Raw genomic sequence first — 18821 nt, 5'->3', positions numbered from 1 at the left:
TCTGACCTCAAGCGCAGAGGGTAAAAACTATACTAGCACACTGTCCTGAGCTTCTCTAAAGCTGGACCACTTGGGAGAAAAGGCCAATCTGAAAAGGTTTAACAGGTTTCACAACAGTCATGACCTTTAAATCAACAGTGTACAGTGACTTCACCTTTCCCGCTCTGCGCTAAACTGTGGTTAAAACAAAAGCTGCTTTGACTTTATATGCCAGTAAGATGTGTAGGGTTAGGGATTCTGCCGCTATCAACTTTTCTTGTTGCAATTAATTGTGGACACTTATGTCACTATGGTATTATCACAATATTAACCTATATTATATTATTATACTTTTTTAAAAAATATTTATTTATATTTATATATATATATATTTATATATATATCTAATGATGTCAAATACATATAATTCAATATTATATTTATCTCCCTAGTCTTTCTGGAAGAACTATTAATATGGCACCTTATACCAAAAAACAACAACTAAAGATACCCTAAAGAGGAGTCTGAACACGTTTGTAGGTCTTCTTACACATATGCCTACAACTGTTATCGAATTTGCTTCAACATACCTACAACTTATCTTATAAGCTTCAATATGCCTACAATATAAAAACCACACGCTCAGAATATTAACATTAACATGGACACAAGGCTTGAAACGTGTACATCTGATTGACATTCAAGTTACATTTCATAGATGCCTCTTGAAGTCAGAATACAAATCTAATGCAGCTTTTAACATTCAGCGGCTGAATTGACATTACAGCTTAAATTGGTGGAAATTGAAACGGAACTATTCCTCGCTACCCTGAAAAGCACAAGCGGCAGAATATGACTAATCCGTTATCCGAGAGGCTTTCGGAGCTTTAAGAATATGATCAGAAATACTACTAGCTTTTTTCAGACAGAAAGAGAATGCTTACTAATGGGAAAAATGGAAATATGTAATCACTAGTAATAATGACTACCACAAAATATTATAGAAAACATAAACATTCAAATGTTTACTCAATGAACTGTATTCATTCTATGATTTCCAGAAAATAAATTCAGAAGTCTTTACGTGCAATTGTTTTGTAAATAATGACTTTAAAAGGTATTTTACATTCAAAGTTTTTCAGTTTACTTATTTTTTTTTCGAAGCATCTGCGGTTCTTGGTTATTCATAAAATGTTTGTAACAGTTTCCAGCACTGTGATGATAATAATAATAATAATAATAATAATAATAATAATAATAACAACAAACAACAACAACAATAGTAGCAATAACAACAATAATAATCATAATAACAATAGTAATAATAATAGTAATAATAATAATAATAATAATAAATAAAAACAATAGTAATAATAATAATAATGACAACAATAATAATAGTAATAATAATAATAAAAAATAAAAACAATAGTAATAATAATAATAGTAATAATAATAATAATAATAATAACAACAACAACAATAATAATAGTAATAATAATAATAATAATAATAATAATAATAATAATAATAATAATAATAATAATAATAATGGACCTTCAGAATGCACTAGGGTGGTTTGCTGTAGAGTGTAACGCGGCTGGGATGAAAATCAGCTCCTCCAAGTCCGAGGCCATGATGCTCCACCGGAAAATGGTGGTATGCCTTCTCCATTTTGGAGGAAAGTCCTTACCCCAGGTCGAGGAGTTTAAGTATCTTGGGGTTTTGTTCACGAGTAAGGGAAGAGTGGAACGTGAGATTGACAGGCGGATTGGTGCAGTGGCAGCAGTAATGCGGTCGATGTACCGGTCCATTGTAGTAAAGAAGGAGCCGGTCAATCTACGTTCCTACTCTCACCTATGGTCATGAACTTTGGGTCATGACCGAAAGGACAAGATCTCAGATAAAAGCGGTTGAAATGAGTTTCCTTCGCAGGGTGGCAGTGCTCACTCTTATAGAGAGGGTGAGGAGCTCTGACACTCGGGAGGAGCTCGGAGTAGAGCTGCTATCCACCACATCGAGAGAAGTCAGCTGAGGTGGCTCAGGCATCTGTTTCGGATGCCTCCTGGACACCTACCTAGGGAGGTGTTCCAGGCATGTCCCACCATGAGGAGGTCTCGGGGAAGACCCAGGACATGCTGGAGGGACTATGTCTCTCGGCTGGCCTGGGAATGTCCCACCGGGAGGAGGCCTAGGGGATCCCCCGGAGGAGCTGGAGGAAGTGTCTGGGGAGAAGAAAGTCTGGGTTTTTCTCTCCTAAGACTGCTGCCCTTGCGACCCGGCCCCGGAAAAGCGTCCAAAAATGAGATGAGATAATAATAATAATAATAATAATAATATTAATAATTAAAAAAATATCCATTAATGACCAGTATTTTCTTTTTGTTTTTACACACCACATTTGCAGGTTATACAAACCAAAAGTAAGCTCTTTTTATACAATTATGGTTAACAACTCTATTAGAAAAGAAAATATTCATTAATTTATTTTCCTTTGGCTTAGTTCCTTATTTATCAGGGGTCGCCACAGTGGAATGATCCAGCATATGTTTTACACAGTGGATACCCTTCCAGCCACAACCCAACACTGGGAACCACTCATTCAAACACACACTCATACACTACAGCCAATTTAGCATATTCAATTCACTTAAAGCACATTTGAACATTGGGAAAACCAGAACACCTGGAGAAAACCCATGCGAAGACAGGGAGAACAGGCAAACTCCACACAAAAATGCCAACTGGCCTAGCTGGGATTCAAACCATTGACTTTCTTGCTGTAAGGCGGCAGTGCTAACCACTGAGCCAACTGTGCCAGCCTAAAACACAAAATAAACTACGTTAAATAAACTAAAAGGGAATTTGTCAGCTAGAATTTACCCACTTTTATTAATTTTGACAGGTTATCTCAATAATACTGTGGTATTTTATATTATTTTTGACACAATAACTGTGAAATTCTGATATTGTTACAGCCCTAATAAAAAAGCGTTTGATAAATGTTGATCAATGATCTTATGATGCAAGTTAAACTCCCAATAGAAAGGATAACCACAAGAAAAAGCACCCACTGAAGACTGTTTTCTACTTTTTTAGTTAAATGTCATCATGTGGCCTGCTACAGGTCTGTGTTTCTCTCTACACAGGAGTTATTTGATGATCTGTGTCTATTTGACATGAGTGGAGCTTTCCAACAGTCCTCTGAACTGTGAGTCACAACCCTCTTGAGGAGAAAAACTTCCAGTTGCCTCATAAAGGTTTGACGAGACATGTTTTTATGATCCTCTAAACAACAAGTTAAGAAAAAAGATTCCCTTTCTTTTTCCCCCAAGAGTCAGATTTTGGAGTGTCTAACCTGGTGCTTCGTTCTTCTTCTCGCGGTACACGCTGGAGGTGAAGGCGTAGCGGAGGGCGATGGAGGCGAAGAACATTTCGATGCAGATGATGAAGTTCTGCCAGCCGGCTGCTACTGTTCCAGCACCAACCTCATGGCCATCAATAAACAGAGCTTCTGGGATCACACCACAGCGTTCCAGAATAGCCAAAACCATACCTGGTGAAAGACACACAAAGGAAATGTGTTCAACTGGCTGATGACTTTGTCAATTATTTCAAATTATGTCCAATTTACCAGACAAATAGTAATTTCTATATGATAATACAGAAATATTTGATCATCTATCACATGACTTCCACATATACAATAGTGCAGTGGTTATCATTTTTTAAAGAAAAAAAAGTTAAATATAACATTTATTTTAATGTAATCTTTGTAAGGCCATTTTAACAGTTAAGAATAAATGGTATTTAGATTAATTTACAAATTAATTTCATTGTGTAATAAATAAATAAATAAATAAATAAATAAATAAATAAATATATATATATATATATATATATATATATATATATATATATATATATATATATATATATATATATATATATATATATATATATATATATATATAAATAAAAAAATAAAAAAATAAATAAATAAATATGTGTGTGTGTGTGTGTGTTTATGTTTAACATGTTGCTAGCATAGTTAATATACAAAATTATCATATGTCTGATACAGCTTTCAAAGGAAGATGGATAAATTTAGCATGTTGCTGCCTAATTTAGCACATTGTTATGTTTACCACGCTAAATCTATCTATCTATCTATCTATCTATCTATCTATCTATCTATCTATCTATCTATCTATCTATCTATCTATCTATCTATCTATCTATCTATCTATCTATCTATCTATCTATCTATCTATCTATCTATCTATCTATCTATCTATCTATCTATCTATCTATCTTTCTTTGAAAGCTGTATCAGACAAAGGATAATCTTTGTATGTTAACTATGCTAGCAAAATGTTAAAAATGATAACAATGTGCTAAACCAGGTAACAACATGCTAAATCTTTCAAAGTAAGAAAGAAAAAAGATGTATCATACATCAAGGCTAATCTTTATAGTTTTTTAGTTTAACTTTATAGTTACATGTTACCACAATTGAACACACATACACACACGTCCTCTCCCCGATTTATTCTTAGTTAACTATAATAATCCTGCAAAAATGACTAAGCAATAAGCTGGAATAAAAATTAAAGTCAAACAATAGTCTACATGGGCAGAAGAGTCAATTAACAATTTATAAGTAATACAAAGTAAAACTTGAGAGTTACCAACCTTGCCAAAACGAGAGGAAGATGACTGATTTGATGGTGAGGAACTTGAGCACAGGCTCAAAAGGTCTCAGAAGATCACTGGTGGCGAAGTAGAAAAGAAAGAGGGCATAGAGAGCCAGACTGACAGAGAAGTTGTAGATGATGGTGATGTACAGGTAACCTCCTGTTACACTACATGAAGAAGAAAAAAACATGACAAAAAAAGTGAAACAGTTGATTTAAACAGGCAGATCTTAGGTAGCTATGGGGGTGTTAATATGAAGAATTAATGACAAGGCGGCTCACTTAAAATCTCCATCGTGATATTTTCCAAACGCCTGCAGAAGGATGGTGATGACAGCCATGATGGGTTTGACGACGCAGAACTGAAGTGTGGCCTAGATGACGATGACATTAGTAACAGATGAGTAACGGCAATGGTTTGGCTTTTACTCCTGTTTAGTCAGCAAGAGCATCTTATATAGTCTGAGTGATAGAAAACTTCTAGTCCTCGTCGCTTTTTCAAAGGCATGGTAATGCCGAATGCTTATTTTTGACAGGAGGTGCTTATTTCTTACATAATCAACACAACGCTCGACATGACTGACAAATCCACTCATTGAGAATGACACGAAGGAGAATTTCTCCCCAATCTCTCTACAGGCGAATCAGAATCGACCACTTGAACCATCAATGCCGAACACAAGTTTTAAATCGAAGCTGTCTGCGTGAAAAAGCCGTCTCCGAAATAATCAAAGCACACGCTCTGGTGTATTGCAAGGTGGTGACGCTTTGAAAAATCTGTGGGGTCAGACAGATTCATAGGTTTTGAAATCCCACTTCCTATTAAAAAAGAAAGTTCTATTCGCATTCTTTTCAGTGTTTTTTGGGGACACGGCTCTCAAATCCAATTTCCATCAGTATTATTCTCAAAGCGCGAGTGAGTTTCTCAGCTGTCACGCAGACAACATCAGGCTGGCGGCTGTAGCTATTTTTTGCGTTTATTATCAAGCTACCTGCACCTGCTTCCTACTGTTTTTAATCCTACTTTACCCACTGAAGCTCCTCCGGAAAGACAATGGTGCACAGATAACAGCTGCCACTTCATGGCAATTCAGGTAGAAAAGGTAGATAAAAGGTTGAGGAGGATAAGTCACAGGAATTCAGAGCCACTTATTAATATATTCATGCTATTTAGACAAAAACGCTGTCCTCCTCATACAATTTCAAACTAAAACTTGCATTTGAGACACACAGGGGAGTGCTAATATATGACAACACACTGAAAAATCTAGATTAACAATAAATTAAACGAATAAATAAAATGTTAAACTGGGAATGATGTTAAAGTCCCTGTGAAATCACAATACATCTTTTTTAGAAGCTAATATCAGAGTATTATAGAGTTATAAGAGTTATAAGCTAGTGTGCTCCAAAACTGTGACTAAATTTGCCTTAAGAAGATTTAAACATCGAAAGCTTGCAATTTGTTAGCCCCTTCTAAATGGATCAACAATTTTTTTTTTTTTACATCACCTCATACTTCAGTTTCTTATCAAATCTTCTGACTAATCAAATGCTCTCTACTCTCTCTATCAAATGCTCCCCCCTTCAAGACACCATAGCTATATAAACTTGAGCTACTCTTTGTCCTGTTCTGTCTTCATGCTTCAGTTCAAATATCACAAATATATATACTGTATATATATATATATATATATATATATATATATATATATATATATATATATATATATATATATATATATATATATATATATATATATATATATATATATATATATATATATATATATATATACACATACACAATCTACCAAAAATGCACATTTTAAACCACTTTACGGGACCCTTAAAGCTTAAAGTCTAGATTTGTTGTCCTTTAAACAAAAAAAGTAACCCAAAATTTGCTTGAAATGGAGAAGACATGTAAAACATTTAACTAGTGAATCACTGGCTGTGTCCGAAAGCTCTAAAATGTTGATTTCGGAGGTGGCATTCCAAGGAATACATCAAGGCATGTCTGAATGCAAATTCCGCTTCACTTCCTGTCCTGGGTGTTACCGTCTTCAGATTGAATTCTCAAGGCAGCTTAGATGTGTCCTTCACTGTCTTTTCTATCCCGCAATCCTATGTGTTCCATTTTTGACAGTTAAAAACATTAGATCCTTTTCACAAAGACGTCCTTTCACTCTATCGGCACTGCAGTGCATCTTTAGTTCCGGTTTACCTTTGATTGAATGGGCTACTTCTCTGGAAAAGACACAGCTGAAAATATTAACATTGCACACTGTAATTTAAGTATTGGACGTGTCCAAATGTTTCTCTTTCAATACTTAACTGCTTTCTGAGTCTAAAAATGATCAAGTTATTAAGAATAGGAATAAGTTATTGTTTATCAACCTTTGCACTTATTAATTCAGTTTATTTCCTCAATAAGGGGTTTATTTTTACTTTGGTGCTGCTATGAATATAAAAGGTATATTATTTGTTATGTGAATTATCTGGTAAGTATTTAATCTGTAAATGCAATCAGTTTCATCATTTATTATTTACTGATCCCAAAATGTTTTTTCAGTTTCTCCATTTGAATGAATTAAGACCTTTAGACAGTGTCCTGCTGCCAATTACTGGGTGGTTTTAATTTAATATCTGTATACCTTTTACTCTAATTATTAATGAGTAACAAATAACTTCATATATAATAATATTCTAAGATTAAAGTGCAAAACCAGCATTTTGCAAACCAGCAAACCATGAAACCAGCCGTAGTGACCTTCTAACCATATCTGTAGTAAATATGCAGCTGACTGGGTGAATTCTCTATGGGAAGTTCTGTGTAGGCAGAAATAAAGATCCACTGTGTGGAGTGAAACCGGACACCGCAAGACGTCATGTGAAAAAGTTCTATAAATAGGTAGTCCTGAAGTACCACTTGGATGCCAATTTGTGTGTTAATGTATATTTTTGACAAACATTTTCCACTTTTAATGGCATTTCTAGCAAGAAGGTACTATTATATTAAGCAAATTTCCCCTTGATTATCACCAAAGCCTTCCCTGTTTGGTTGGATGTGATTAATTAGTTAAGCTGTCTCAAAAGTATTTCTGATATCTGTATTATGATATGCCTTTGTGCAGAAATGCTGCCTCCAGAGTCACCACTTGATTGGACATTGAGGCAATAAGTCAACACCCTTAGTTTCAGACACAGCCACTGACATTGTCATAAAAGAGAGTATAATTTTATAACATTTGGTGTAAAAGCTGATTGATAATAGTTAATGTATTATTTAATTGAAATTATTAACATAATAAATACATGTTGGCATCATGCTAAATACACACTGGAAATGTTAACTAGCAACATGCTAAACATGATTATATTGAGCAAATGTCTTGATTATCACCAAAGCCCTCTGTTTTGTTGTATGTGATTAACTAGCAACATGTTAAACATGAGTACATTGAGCAGATGTCCCCTTGATTATCACCAAAGCCCTCTCGGTTTTGTTGTACAGGTATGTGTATCTTTTGTCAGCTTAACTATTTAAGATATTTCCATTGTGAGGTTAGCATGTTGCCAACATGTACTGATTATGTCAATAATTACAATTAAATAGTACATTAACTATTATCAATCAGTTTTAGACACAGCCACTGACATTGTCATGAATGAGAATGAGTGTATTTTTATAACATTTGGTGTAAAAGCTGATTGATAATGTATTGATGAACACAAAGTTTATGAAACTTGTCTCTGAGAGTTTTTATTTTCATTTTATGTCATGTGATATATCCTAACACAACCAAGACAATTAAAAATCTAATAAGCCTTGCTTTTACATTCAAAAGTATCATTGCTGCCCCCCCCCCCAAACATTATTTAATATTTAATATTTGGGTAGTGAGTTATTTTTTTTTTACATTTGTGTATTATTTTTTTTACATACACTAAAACTGGTTTAAAACACTAAAGTTCATAACATGTACACTGTACAACTTTTCATTTTGTTTCTAGTCCAAATATCTAATAATTCCTAAATCAAGAAGCATTTTCTATACAAATAAAAAATATTGCCTTGTTTTCAAAAATATTAAGTGAAAATTAAATGGGTTTTCCCCTAAAACAGGCAAAATAATAAGCAAATAAGCTAAATACTCTTGTTTTTGCTTTGAAAAAAGATTATTTTTCTTACCTAAAAATGAACTTAATTTTGACATATTTCTGAAAACAAGACAATATGTTTTACTTGTTTAGAAAATGCTTCTTGATTAAAGAACGTTTAGATATTTGGACTAGACACGACAAAATCTCCATGTAAGGAGCAGCATACAATTGCATTAATAACATTATGAACTTAGTGTTTTCCATTGTTTTTTAGCAGTGACATTTTGCAATGTAAATTAATTCATGTAAATAACAAATTAATTCATGTAAATAAAGCAAATCATGTTCGTAAATTAATTAAATAACTCTTGGTTCATTTGAGTTCACTACAGTGTAAATGCATCTAATTGTCACCTCTGGTGCTTTCATTTCATGGAAGAATTGATTAAGAATATGATATAAAAATCAATTAATTTTAATAATATTAGGAAAACAATAGTCATTTATGTGGACAAAACAAAACATGAGAACAAACCTGCTTGCAGAATCTCAGGAAGCCAATAGAGTAGCTCATTCCTACCAAACAGCATGTGCCATATAGGCAACTAGACCTGTTAGAGACAAATGAAGGAGGACATTTGATACTGTGGTTTGTTGACTGGATCTCTTAAGGGAGCAATCTGAAACAGTGAATCAAAATCTCTATCCAGGTGAAAGTTCACTTCAGGAATAACCAGATTTTCTTTATGTGAACGTATCATTTGCTGTCCATGCACCCATGTAAGTCATTGCAGTCACATAATCACAATGACATACAACATCAGAAAGATATATATCACATAATATAAAAATTTCCCAAATGCTCATGTCTACAAAACACATTGTGCATCCTTATGCTTTTAAAACTTTATATAAAATTAGCAATTATATATATAAAAATAAATAGGCACACTCACTGAATGGGCTTTCCTCTTATTTCTGACATGATGGCACTTTCTCCTCCAAGGTACTCAAAAGACAGACTCAAGAAGTTGTATATCACAAATGCTAGAAGAATAAAAAGGACAATCAAATCTAGATGACAGCCAAACTATTTGCTGAGCTTGCAGTGAGAGTTTTAAATGAGCAGGCTGAACATGTTTGACATGAAAGAATATCTTTTTCACTTTGTGTAACAACACAAGATTGCGGAGTTCCAGGAAATCCTTCTTAACCTGAGAAGTTTATTTAAAGACAGATTAGATGGCTAGATCTCATTGTCTCTTGTCTGGCTAAGAGCCTTCATACTAGAAGGCAAAGTTTCTGGACTTCTGAAGCTTTCGGTGTTGGATATATTTTGTAATACTTTTGTGGTCCAATTTACATTTGGATCTTCTAATTTTCGTTGATCATTTAGAGATTTTGTTTGCATACACACACATGCGTGTATAAGAAATGTTTCTTGAACAGTACATAAACATATTGCATATTGTGCTATGAAAATATTGGGTTGTTTCAAATTGTGTCAAACATAGACAAACCTAACAACTGCTTTAAAATGTAATAATTTTGGTCAAATATGGCCTAACCCAGACATTAGGCTAAAAAGGTAACAATCGGAAATATACAGAAAAACCTAAACTTTGGGTAATAATTTTATTCTAAATTTATTTAACCCAGTGGGATCATATTGAACTCAAATTTGGGCTGAAACAACCATAGTGTCAAAATACAGCTTTGTTTTTAACTGTGTTTTTGATCAAATAAATGCAGCCTTCTGAACTGAAGTATAACCAAAAACACAACACATTGAACTTCTTAACTGTGACTGATGTATACACTGCTACATATTTTTTATTTCATATGTTACAATGATAGTTTAAATCAGTGGTCACCAAACTTGTTCCTGGAGGGCCAGTGTGCTGCAGAGTTTAGCTCCAACATAGGTTTGGGTCGATAGACAATGCCATCGCCCATCGTCGATAGACATCACGATGCTGAGCCAGCGTTGCGATTCTCTGCCCCGCCCTCATCGCAGCAGCAACCCGGCCAGTTTACACTAATATGTCTTAGTTTTTAAATGGCCTTTAGTTTTAAATGGCCTCCGTCCACACCATATCGCTGAAAACACACATCACGTGACCACACACACGCTGTCATGCACTCTAGCATATGCATACGTCTGAGCTCCAGGCAATCAGTGGGTGCTTTGAGCACAAAACCCCAGAGAGTAGTGCACGTCGGACAGTTTATCAATGATTTACCGCAGGATTGTGTCTTACTTTAGTTGTTAAACGTGATATTTAATTCATCTTGTCTCTTTCTAACGACTCTTCGGTCTTTTGACTCTATCAGATAACGTGTCGTAGTGTCAGTACACTGCTTCAATCTTCCGCTTTCAGGCTTGTACTTAGTAATTTTAGTAAAAAACCTCAGATACTGTTGGTTGCTTGCTATTGGTTGTGCACCTTTGTTACCAACCAAGTTTGTTGACGTCATTACAACGACACAGATCACTCATAGTCTATTCATGCCAGAGTCCCGCAGAAAAAGTGATTGACAGGTGGTAATTTGTGTGTAACTTATCTTTAGTTATTTATGATTTGTTATGGGCAAAACAAAGACCATGCGGGTCAGGTAGTTGAAACGGTAGGCTACAAATAATTAATTCGTTTTGACTACGATGACGATGCCATCGTCCATCGCGATGTTTCACATTAGACATCGTATGATGCCAAATTGGTCAACATCGCCCAACCCCACCTCAACCCTAATCAAACACACTTGAACAAGCTAATCAAGATCTTAATAGACAAAGCCAATAGATGACAAGCCGGAAATCATTAGTTGAAAAGATCTAACAGCTAATGCCATCACCAGTTCGTGAGGAAGGAGAGCAGAAACCATTTTGTTTTAATGGAAGTCAATAGAGAAGAGGCATCACTACACAGAATAAACAGCTTTTGTAAGAAAACAACATGTCATTTAAATCAATCTAAAGCCTGGTTGCTAATCTTCAATGTTTTACATTAAACAGCACATTCATGGTCAATCAAATTAATTTGACCCTAATATTTTTTTAAGAGAAGGCAGGGTAGGGAATGCTGCATCAGCAATGTGAACGCGGTTAATGCTGTTACATGAGGCTGAGGTGTCGTGTGGAATCCTTGCTAGCCATTACGCTATTTTCAATAGCGAGTAATACACAGATTTCCAACTCCATATAGTTTGCACAGTTCAATCTTAGTTCAGAATCAATAGTTTAGAAAATTTCTGTCACTAGGTATACCTAAAACTTCCAGGCAGGTCTGTTGAGGCAAGTTGGATCTAAAATGTGCAAGGACAACGGTCCTCCAGGACCAAGATATGTGACCCCTGGTTTCAACAAAACAGTACCAACACTATATTTTCCCAGGTAACTCAAACACCGCAGGGAAAACGGTGTTTAAAATCCTGATTGTTTAGGGATAGTGGATTAACCCTGAGAAGATAATAACAGTGACACAATTGGCCATTCTCCATTCTGGCACTAACAAGTCAAACAGGTTTGTTCAGTTGCAATGTATCAGTTTCCCCATCTATGAAACCTGCCACCCCCCAACGTCTACAAATCAAGCTCTCCTATATCTTCACTGCAGGCCTGACTTCCTAACAACAGACACGTCATTCTGCCGCTGTAATATTTGGCCTGAATAATATTACGCCTGGGGGACAGGAGTAGATGTAAGGGCAGTGAGCAGCTCAGATTTACTGTACCTTCATAGCAGTCACGAACAGAGTCGAAATACACATAATACTGGTCATTAGTGATGAACAGCAGGCTGAGCCACGAGTCGAAGGCATAGATGGGGACGATGAAGAGGATGCGGATGATGTAGCGCTGCTCATTTGGCACCGTGTACGACCTCAGGTGCAAGTAGATCTAGAAAGACAGAAAATGAGGTCTAAAAATACAACATATGCAAGTTTGAGGGAAATTGAAAGCACAGTGATTTAAATGTGGCAAGAAAACAAGTGTGCAGCATCGGATGGTAGAAGATAGCAGGAAATGAGTGGGGCGAACAGAAATATTTTAACCCTTGTGCACTGTTCAAATTTACTACCCTTTTGTTATGTTAGAGATGAAAAACATCCACTAAATTAAACTGCTTTTTTTGCATAGATCTGTTAATCAAACTCAGTCCTGATCAAAACTACTAAAGAGTTTAGAAAATGACAGCATTTTAACTCTTTAATTGCCATACTTTCAATTTAAAAAATAAGTGTGGACTATTTTATTTTACTTTTTTTACCTTTTATCACAGTTTTGGACATGTGAACGATTAGTAACAACATTGGCTTTGATGCATTGTTAGATTTTAATTTTTCTCTCCCTAATTTACAATTGGTGGTTGTTTATGCCCCATTGACTTCCATTATAACCACATTCGATGGTGCATAAATACACAGTCTTTGTTTTTGTTTACTTCATGTAGTTCTGACAGCTGAGATGCATATTTTGATTTTCTCCGACACATCAAGGTAAGTGCGTAAAGGTCACTCTCACAAACACATACATACGCTTTAATTCGCTGTTAGACTCTATATAAAATCAAGAAATTAAACTTCTTTTGCACAGGCCTATCTAAAGGGTTAATAGTGCCAATTGTTGATCAACAGTAAACATTACAAAATTGACCTCTTCCCAATAGGGAAAACCACCAACAATCAAAAATGCATGATTATATGGTGTCATGGTTCTATGATTATAATGGAAGTCAATGGGGCAAAAACAGCCACCAACAGTAAATTAAAGTGACAAAGTTGTTTCACATGTCCAAGACTTTTATAAAAGGTAAACAAAAATCCAGTGCACAATTACTTTTATATAGAAAACACGTCATTTTGTGCTTTTTTTCAACAAATCAGTGACATCATTTATGAATTTGGCAATTAAAGAATTAAAATCCTGTAATTTTTTAAGCAATTTAGTAGTTGTGATCAGGACTAAGGTTGATTAACAGATTTATGCAAATTTTTGCAATTATCTGATTTTTTACAGAGGTTTAATTCAGTGGATGTTTTCATCCCGAACACAACAAGAGTAGGAAATTCAAAACATTTTCTCAAAACGATTGAAAATCAGATTTTTCACCAAAAATCATTCTGCTAGCTGAAACACAGTAAAGGGTATGGCCAAATTAAGATACAAATCACCCCAGAGTGGATGAAAACATCCCCAACAGTACATAAGGGTTAAGTGATAGTTGCAGTGATGTTGAATAACAGTTATTGTTAACTGTACGAGTTTATGAATGGCTAGCAGAAGAAATACAACAAAGCACTAAGAAATAATATGGTTTCCAACTAAAGATGCACACTACATTGAAAGATGATCATTATTGTGATAACCAACATGTTTATCCCAATTTAAATCAATCAGATGGGGGCTACACCGAGCTCAAAGGTGAACTTATATTGCCTCAGAGCAGATAGCTGAAAGAAACAACAACAACAAAATATATTTCAATGACTGGAGTAAAGGCAAGAAAAAAAAAGTGACAACAGTGAATGAGAATCAGAATATCTGCTGAAATGTTCAGTTTTTTTAAAAGTCTAAATGTTTGCAGTTTGCACCTTGAGATTTTTAGCCTGAAAATGTTCTATTACTTGTTTATTTTTGTATGAACATAAATGAACCGTTCTTTAAATGCTAATAAATATATATCTTTTTTCTCTAAGGAAATGTTATAAATATATGGTCATCACAATAATACAACACAACATCGGATAATGCATATTTTCATATCATGCAGCCCTATTTCGAACATTCTTCAAAATATCTTCTTTAGTGTCGAGCAGAAAGAAACTCCTAAAAGGAGTACATCTTCGTATCTGGGTGAACTATCCCTCAAACTATCCCTAAATAATGGCTTTTTTGCTGACTACAGCTCCTATCTGACCAAACAACTTTAAGATAAAGTAGTGTGTCCCGATTCAAAGACTGCATCCTAGTAAAACCCATATTTGACAGTTTATTTGGTCACTGTTTTCTGACAATGGTGGTCCCATTTCAAAAGCAAGAAAAAAATTGCTAGATTACACTTTAAAACAAGTATATAGAGTATAAGCTGTAAACGGACTTCAGGTTATATCATGTCATATCTAACAACAAGGATGTTAAAAATGTTAAATACTTTGAAGTAGTTCAGAGCTTTACCTGCCTTTCTAAGATGTAATTTGTCACAGTTTTTGCTATTTGTTAGATACAAAACTGAATTAATTTAAATATATTGAGACCGGTTGTGAACTTTGTTTTGTTTAGAAATTGCAGTCCAAAGGTTCAAAAATGACTGCTACTCTTTCATGGCAGCTGTCACTTTGAGAATGCTTCATATTTAGAGCATCAAAGCCTGCTCCAAATCTGTTTGTGCTTCTCTCTTGTTGAACACAAACTTAAGAATGTTTTTTTTTTTTAATTGCATAGTATTTTTTGTCCCAACTATGGATGTCAGTGGCTGCTTTTTTTACGATGGGCTAAAAATCTGCAAATTTCTGTGCGTGCAGACTCCATGAAATCATTACAAAATGTACAATACATCCATTAATCAACCATTTTCCATTCATGATTCCTGTGTGTTTTCCATGCACTTATTTACTCTTTCAAACTGTATTTTGAGACCTTGATCTCTTCTCCAATAGCTTTTTATTTTGATAAGTTTAACAAAGTAACTCTTTGGGGGCATTTTAATAGATTTAATCATTACTGAAAATACTTTTTCTGTTACACATATACATTTTTACACACATTAATTATATTGCATTAAACTACTAATTTTGTTCAACTTATCGTTCAAAAGAAAATTGATGGAGCCAAGATTAAGATCCTATAATTAGGGATGGGACGATTACAATTTTCAAAGTATACCGTGATTTGGAAAACTCAAAGTTTTAAGACCACCAAAAATTTCAGTTATGCCATGCTTATGGTAGATATAAGATTTTTTAAACGTTTTTTTTTTTGTTCTGTTTAGCTTTTTGCGACAACAGTATCTCCAGCAAAAAAAGATATCTAAAGATGCTGTTTTAACCCTTTAGCATCGTAACCACCTGGTCGACCTTTTATCTATAGGCTATCATTGTTATTTTAATTGCTTATTACAACTTATCAGAGTTTTGTCAGTATATTATCCAATGCAAGCATGGGCCAAAAAGGTTTTGTGTGCAGCTTAAAGGCTTAAATTATAAAGAAATCTCTGGTTTTGAAACTATTGAAGACAGCAGAAGTCAATGATTCACCTGAATTATTTAGCCGGACATGTTTACTGCTCCAAAATATTTTAAATGTTCCTCAACATAAAATATATCGTGTTCGAAGAGGAAAAAAGTTTTAGTTTTTTACCCAAACATTTAAATAGAATACATTTTAGAGCAGTAATCACAATACCGTAAATTTTTTGTCAAGTTTATTATCTAGCATACTTATTTATTTAGGTTTTAATGCCATATCAGCAGCATTGACTATATTCATGGCAAAAACATATACTAAATATACAATCATATAATCATATTTTCTTAACAAACACGCATTGTAAAAAACAACAACAAAAAACAACATACAAATAGCAACAACATTGAAAAGTCATTTACAATCTTTTAGTTTGATTAAAGATAAATATTTGAAAATTGCTCCAGAAGGCACCTTTTCAAACATTTCGCTTAAAATATTTCCAGAATAAAAACGTTCTCTAATATCATTTAAAAATACACATTCTATTAAAATATGTTTTATCGTCAAAATATTCTTACACAAGTCACAAACAGTTTTTCTTCCCTTTTCAATAAATATGCGTGTAAGTCTTGAGTGTCCAATTCTACATCTCGTACAGTATGTACAACCTGGTCATGTCTATTTTTAAAATGGTAATTATTTCTTTCGTTTACAAATGGATTCACTTCATACAATTTGTTATTTCTACATTCATCCCGTTCCATTTGCCATTTCTCATTAATATACTGATTTAAAATAGGTTTAACATCAGACACAGGAATTTTACCAACTCCGGTATCTCCAACCGTAGGACTTCCTTAACTGCTTTATCTGCATGTTCGTTTCAGTTGAATAACATATGACCAGGTATCCAGCAGAAAATAATATCAAAGTCTTTTTCCTTTAAAAGGTCCACTTTTTCTATTGTGCTAAAAATCATAGGATGATCAGTTTTCATAGACTCAAGTGCTTGTAAGCAGATCATAGAATCTGCAAATTAAAAACTTTTGTTTTTATCCATCATACCGTCAGAATCTTATACCAACCTATGCCTACCTAAAATACAATTACACATGTGAATCCCAGGTAAACAATTATTATATTTTTCAGAGTACATAATCACTTCGCACAGAATACAAAAAGTCACACGTTGTTCAGCTATAAAGATTTAAAGGTTGGAATTGTCTAAATTTAAAAAACACTGAATTATTTGAAGCTTATAAATGTCCTCAAAATGGCTTTGAACTTCACATTATTACTGACGTGGCTCAATATTCGCTGGGCTTTTTAAACTTTGGCACTCTCAATCATTTGAAATCAGATTATTTGAGTCCTTCGTTCCACGGGTGCAGGCTTGATGTATTTGGGCTCTGGAAAAAGCAAGGGGAGTTGTTCTCTGAACTGATGTCCTCCATTTCACCTAGCCTGCAGGGGAAATAAGTTCATAGTCTCTCAGACTCCATAATGCAGCGGTGACAGTGAGAGAAAGCCGCGCTCACAGTAATGGCTTTGGCCATTGACTGTCTGCTGGCTGTCGCAGAAACGCAGTCAAAGCTAATTACACCTTGTCTGAAGCAAAGAGAGGAACTGCCGGTGGAGCCTCAAAACAAGAGTCAGTGAATCACAAGGTGCAGCACCAACTTCAAGACTATAACGCTTGTAAAAACTAGAGAACAGAGAAAGGGCCTACCCAAGAGTGCTGCCGGCGCCTTGTCATTGCAACATTTTGCTTAAGAAAGACTGGCCTGAAAGGTGCTCATGTTCTAAATACCTGGTCTTCAAAGACTCCTTTGATATCCTTGGCACTGATGGGAAAGTTTTGCAGGCAAATCAGTGACTTCAGAACAGGGAACACAATCTCAATTACTGCCTTTAGTAAGCAGAGCATAAGAGGCTCCATCGGGAGAATCTTCTATAGCCGAGAAAAGGCAGTGAAATACTAAAACATTCCTGAGGGCTCCTTTAATCTCCTCAGGATTTACACGTGTTGCCTCACACAAACCTCCGCAGGCGACGGTTTGACTGCTTGGAAAGCCGCGGATGAGGTGGCGGTAGATGAGTCGTTCTGGGGGACCAAAAAACCAGACTGTTTTGACTTGATTATGACTTGAAGAGGAAAAGCACTACACAGGGACTCATTTCCAGGCTCTATATAGCATGTTTGGACGCTTCAAAACTGCCAGAATCTCAGAGGTATTGGCTTTTGTATGGCACACAAGATGCTTTGGAGGCAATCAAATCCAAGTCCTCCGGGCACACTGCGGGCGCTGCAATTCAGAGCTGAAGAAATACCTTTCCTGACCTCTGCTCTCCATCAGTACGATCCCAGTGGTTCAATTACATAACAGATGCTTGAGAAACATATTCTATATTAAATTTCTTCATGGGTCATATAGGCTGCAATGGAAAGAGATTCAAACTATAGCAGCAAGAGCGTGGAAATTAGATTTCAGGCCTTCCTGAAACTGAACAATGTCTGCAAATATAATTGGTAATTCGACACACACAATATGGCTATGTTCATACTGTGGCGCCACTTCACCTGACAATTACTTTTACACAAAACTCATCCACCACCAACTGATTTCATCTAGCTCTAGGCAACACGACGAACTCATTCATATGCCGCAGAAATTGATATTCAGGTTTGATGTGCGCTTTTAGCTGTAATGAACGGAAAAATATAAAGGCACAAGGAAATATCCCAGCAAATTAGAAGAGCTCAGCATGTTTATATCTATGAAGAAATGACAAGAAGACTTATTGAACGGTCTTATCTCTCTCTTTTACTGATACAGCTGGTGTAAAGG

The 18821-nt window shown here is 35.0% G+C and overlaps 1 protein-coding gene across 1 annotated transcript in view; it reads right to left on the bottom strand.

Moving 5' to 3' along the window:
• The window catches only part of tmem184a (transmembrane protein 184a), a 30134-nt gene that overhangs the window by 4308 nt on the left and 7005 nt on the right, over positions 1 to 18821 (bottom strand). Inside the window, exons 3-8 of the mRNA XM_056453930.1 lie at positions 12519 to 12684; positions 9740 to 9830; positions 9319 to 9394; positions 4959 to 5050; positions 4675 to 4844; positions 3338 to 3535 (exon numbers count right to left, since the gene is read on the bottom strand). Coding sequence (XP_056309905.1) covers positions 3338 to 3535; positions 4675 to 4844; positions 4959 to 5050; positions 9319 to 9394; positions 9740 to 9830; positions 12519 to 12684 — 793 coding nt within the window. The remainder of the gene's footprint in view (positions 1 to 3337; positions 3536 to 4674; positions 4845 to 4958; positions 5051 to 9318; positions 9395 to 9739; positions 9831 to 12518; positions 12685 to 18821) is intronic.

Source organism: Danio aesculapii, chromosome 3 (assembly GCF_903798145.1).
Source record: "Danio aesculapii chromosome 3, fDanAes4.1, whole genome shotgun sequence".
In the NCBI taxonomy this organism is placed as follows: domain Eukaryota; kingdom Metazoa; phylum Chordata; class Actinopteri; order Cypriniformes; family Danionidae; genus Danio; species Danio aesculapii.
This window is presented reverse-complemented; position numbering and strand designations above follow the sequence as displayed.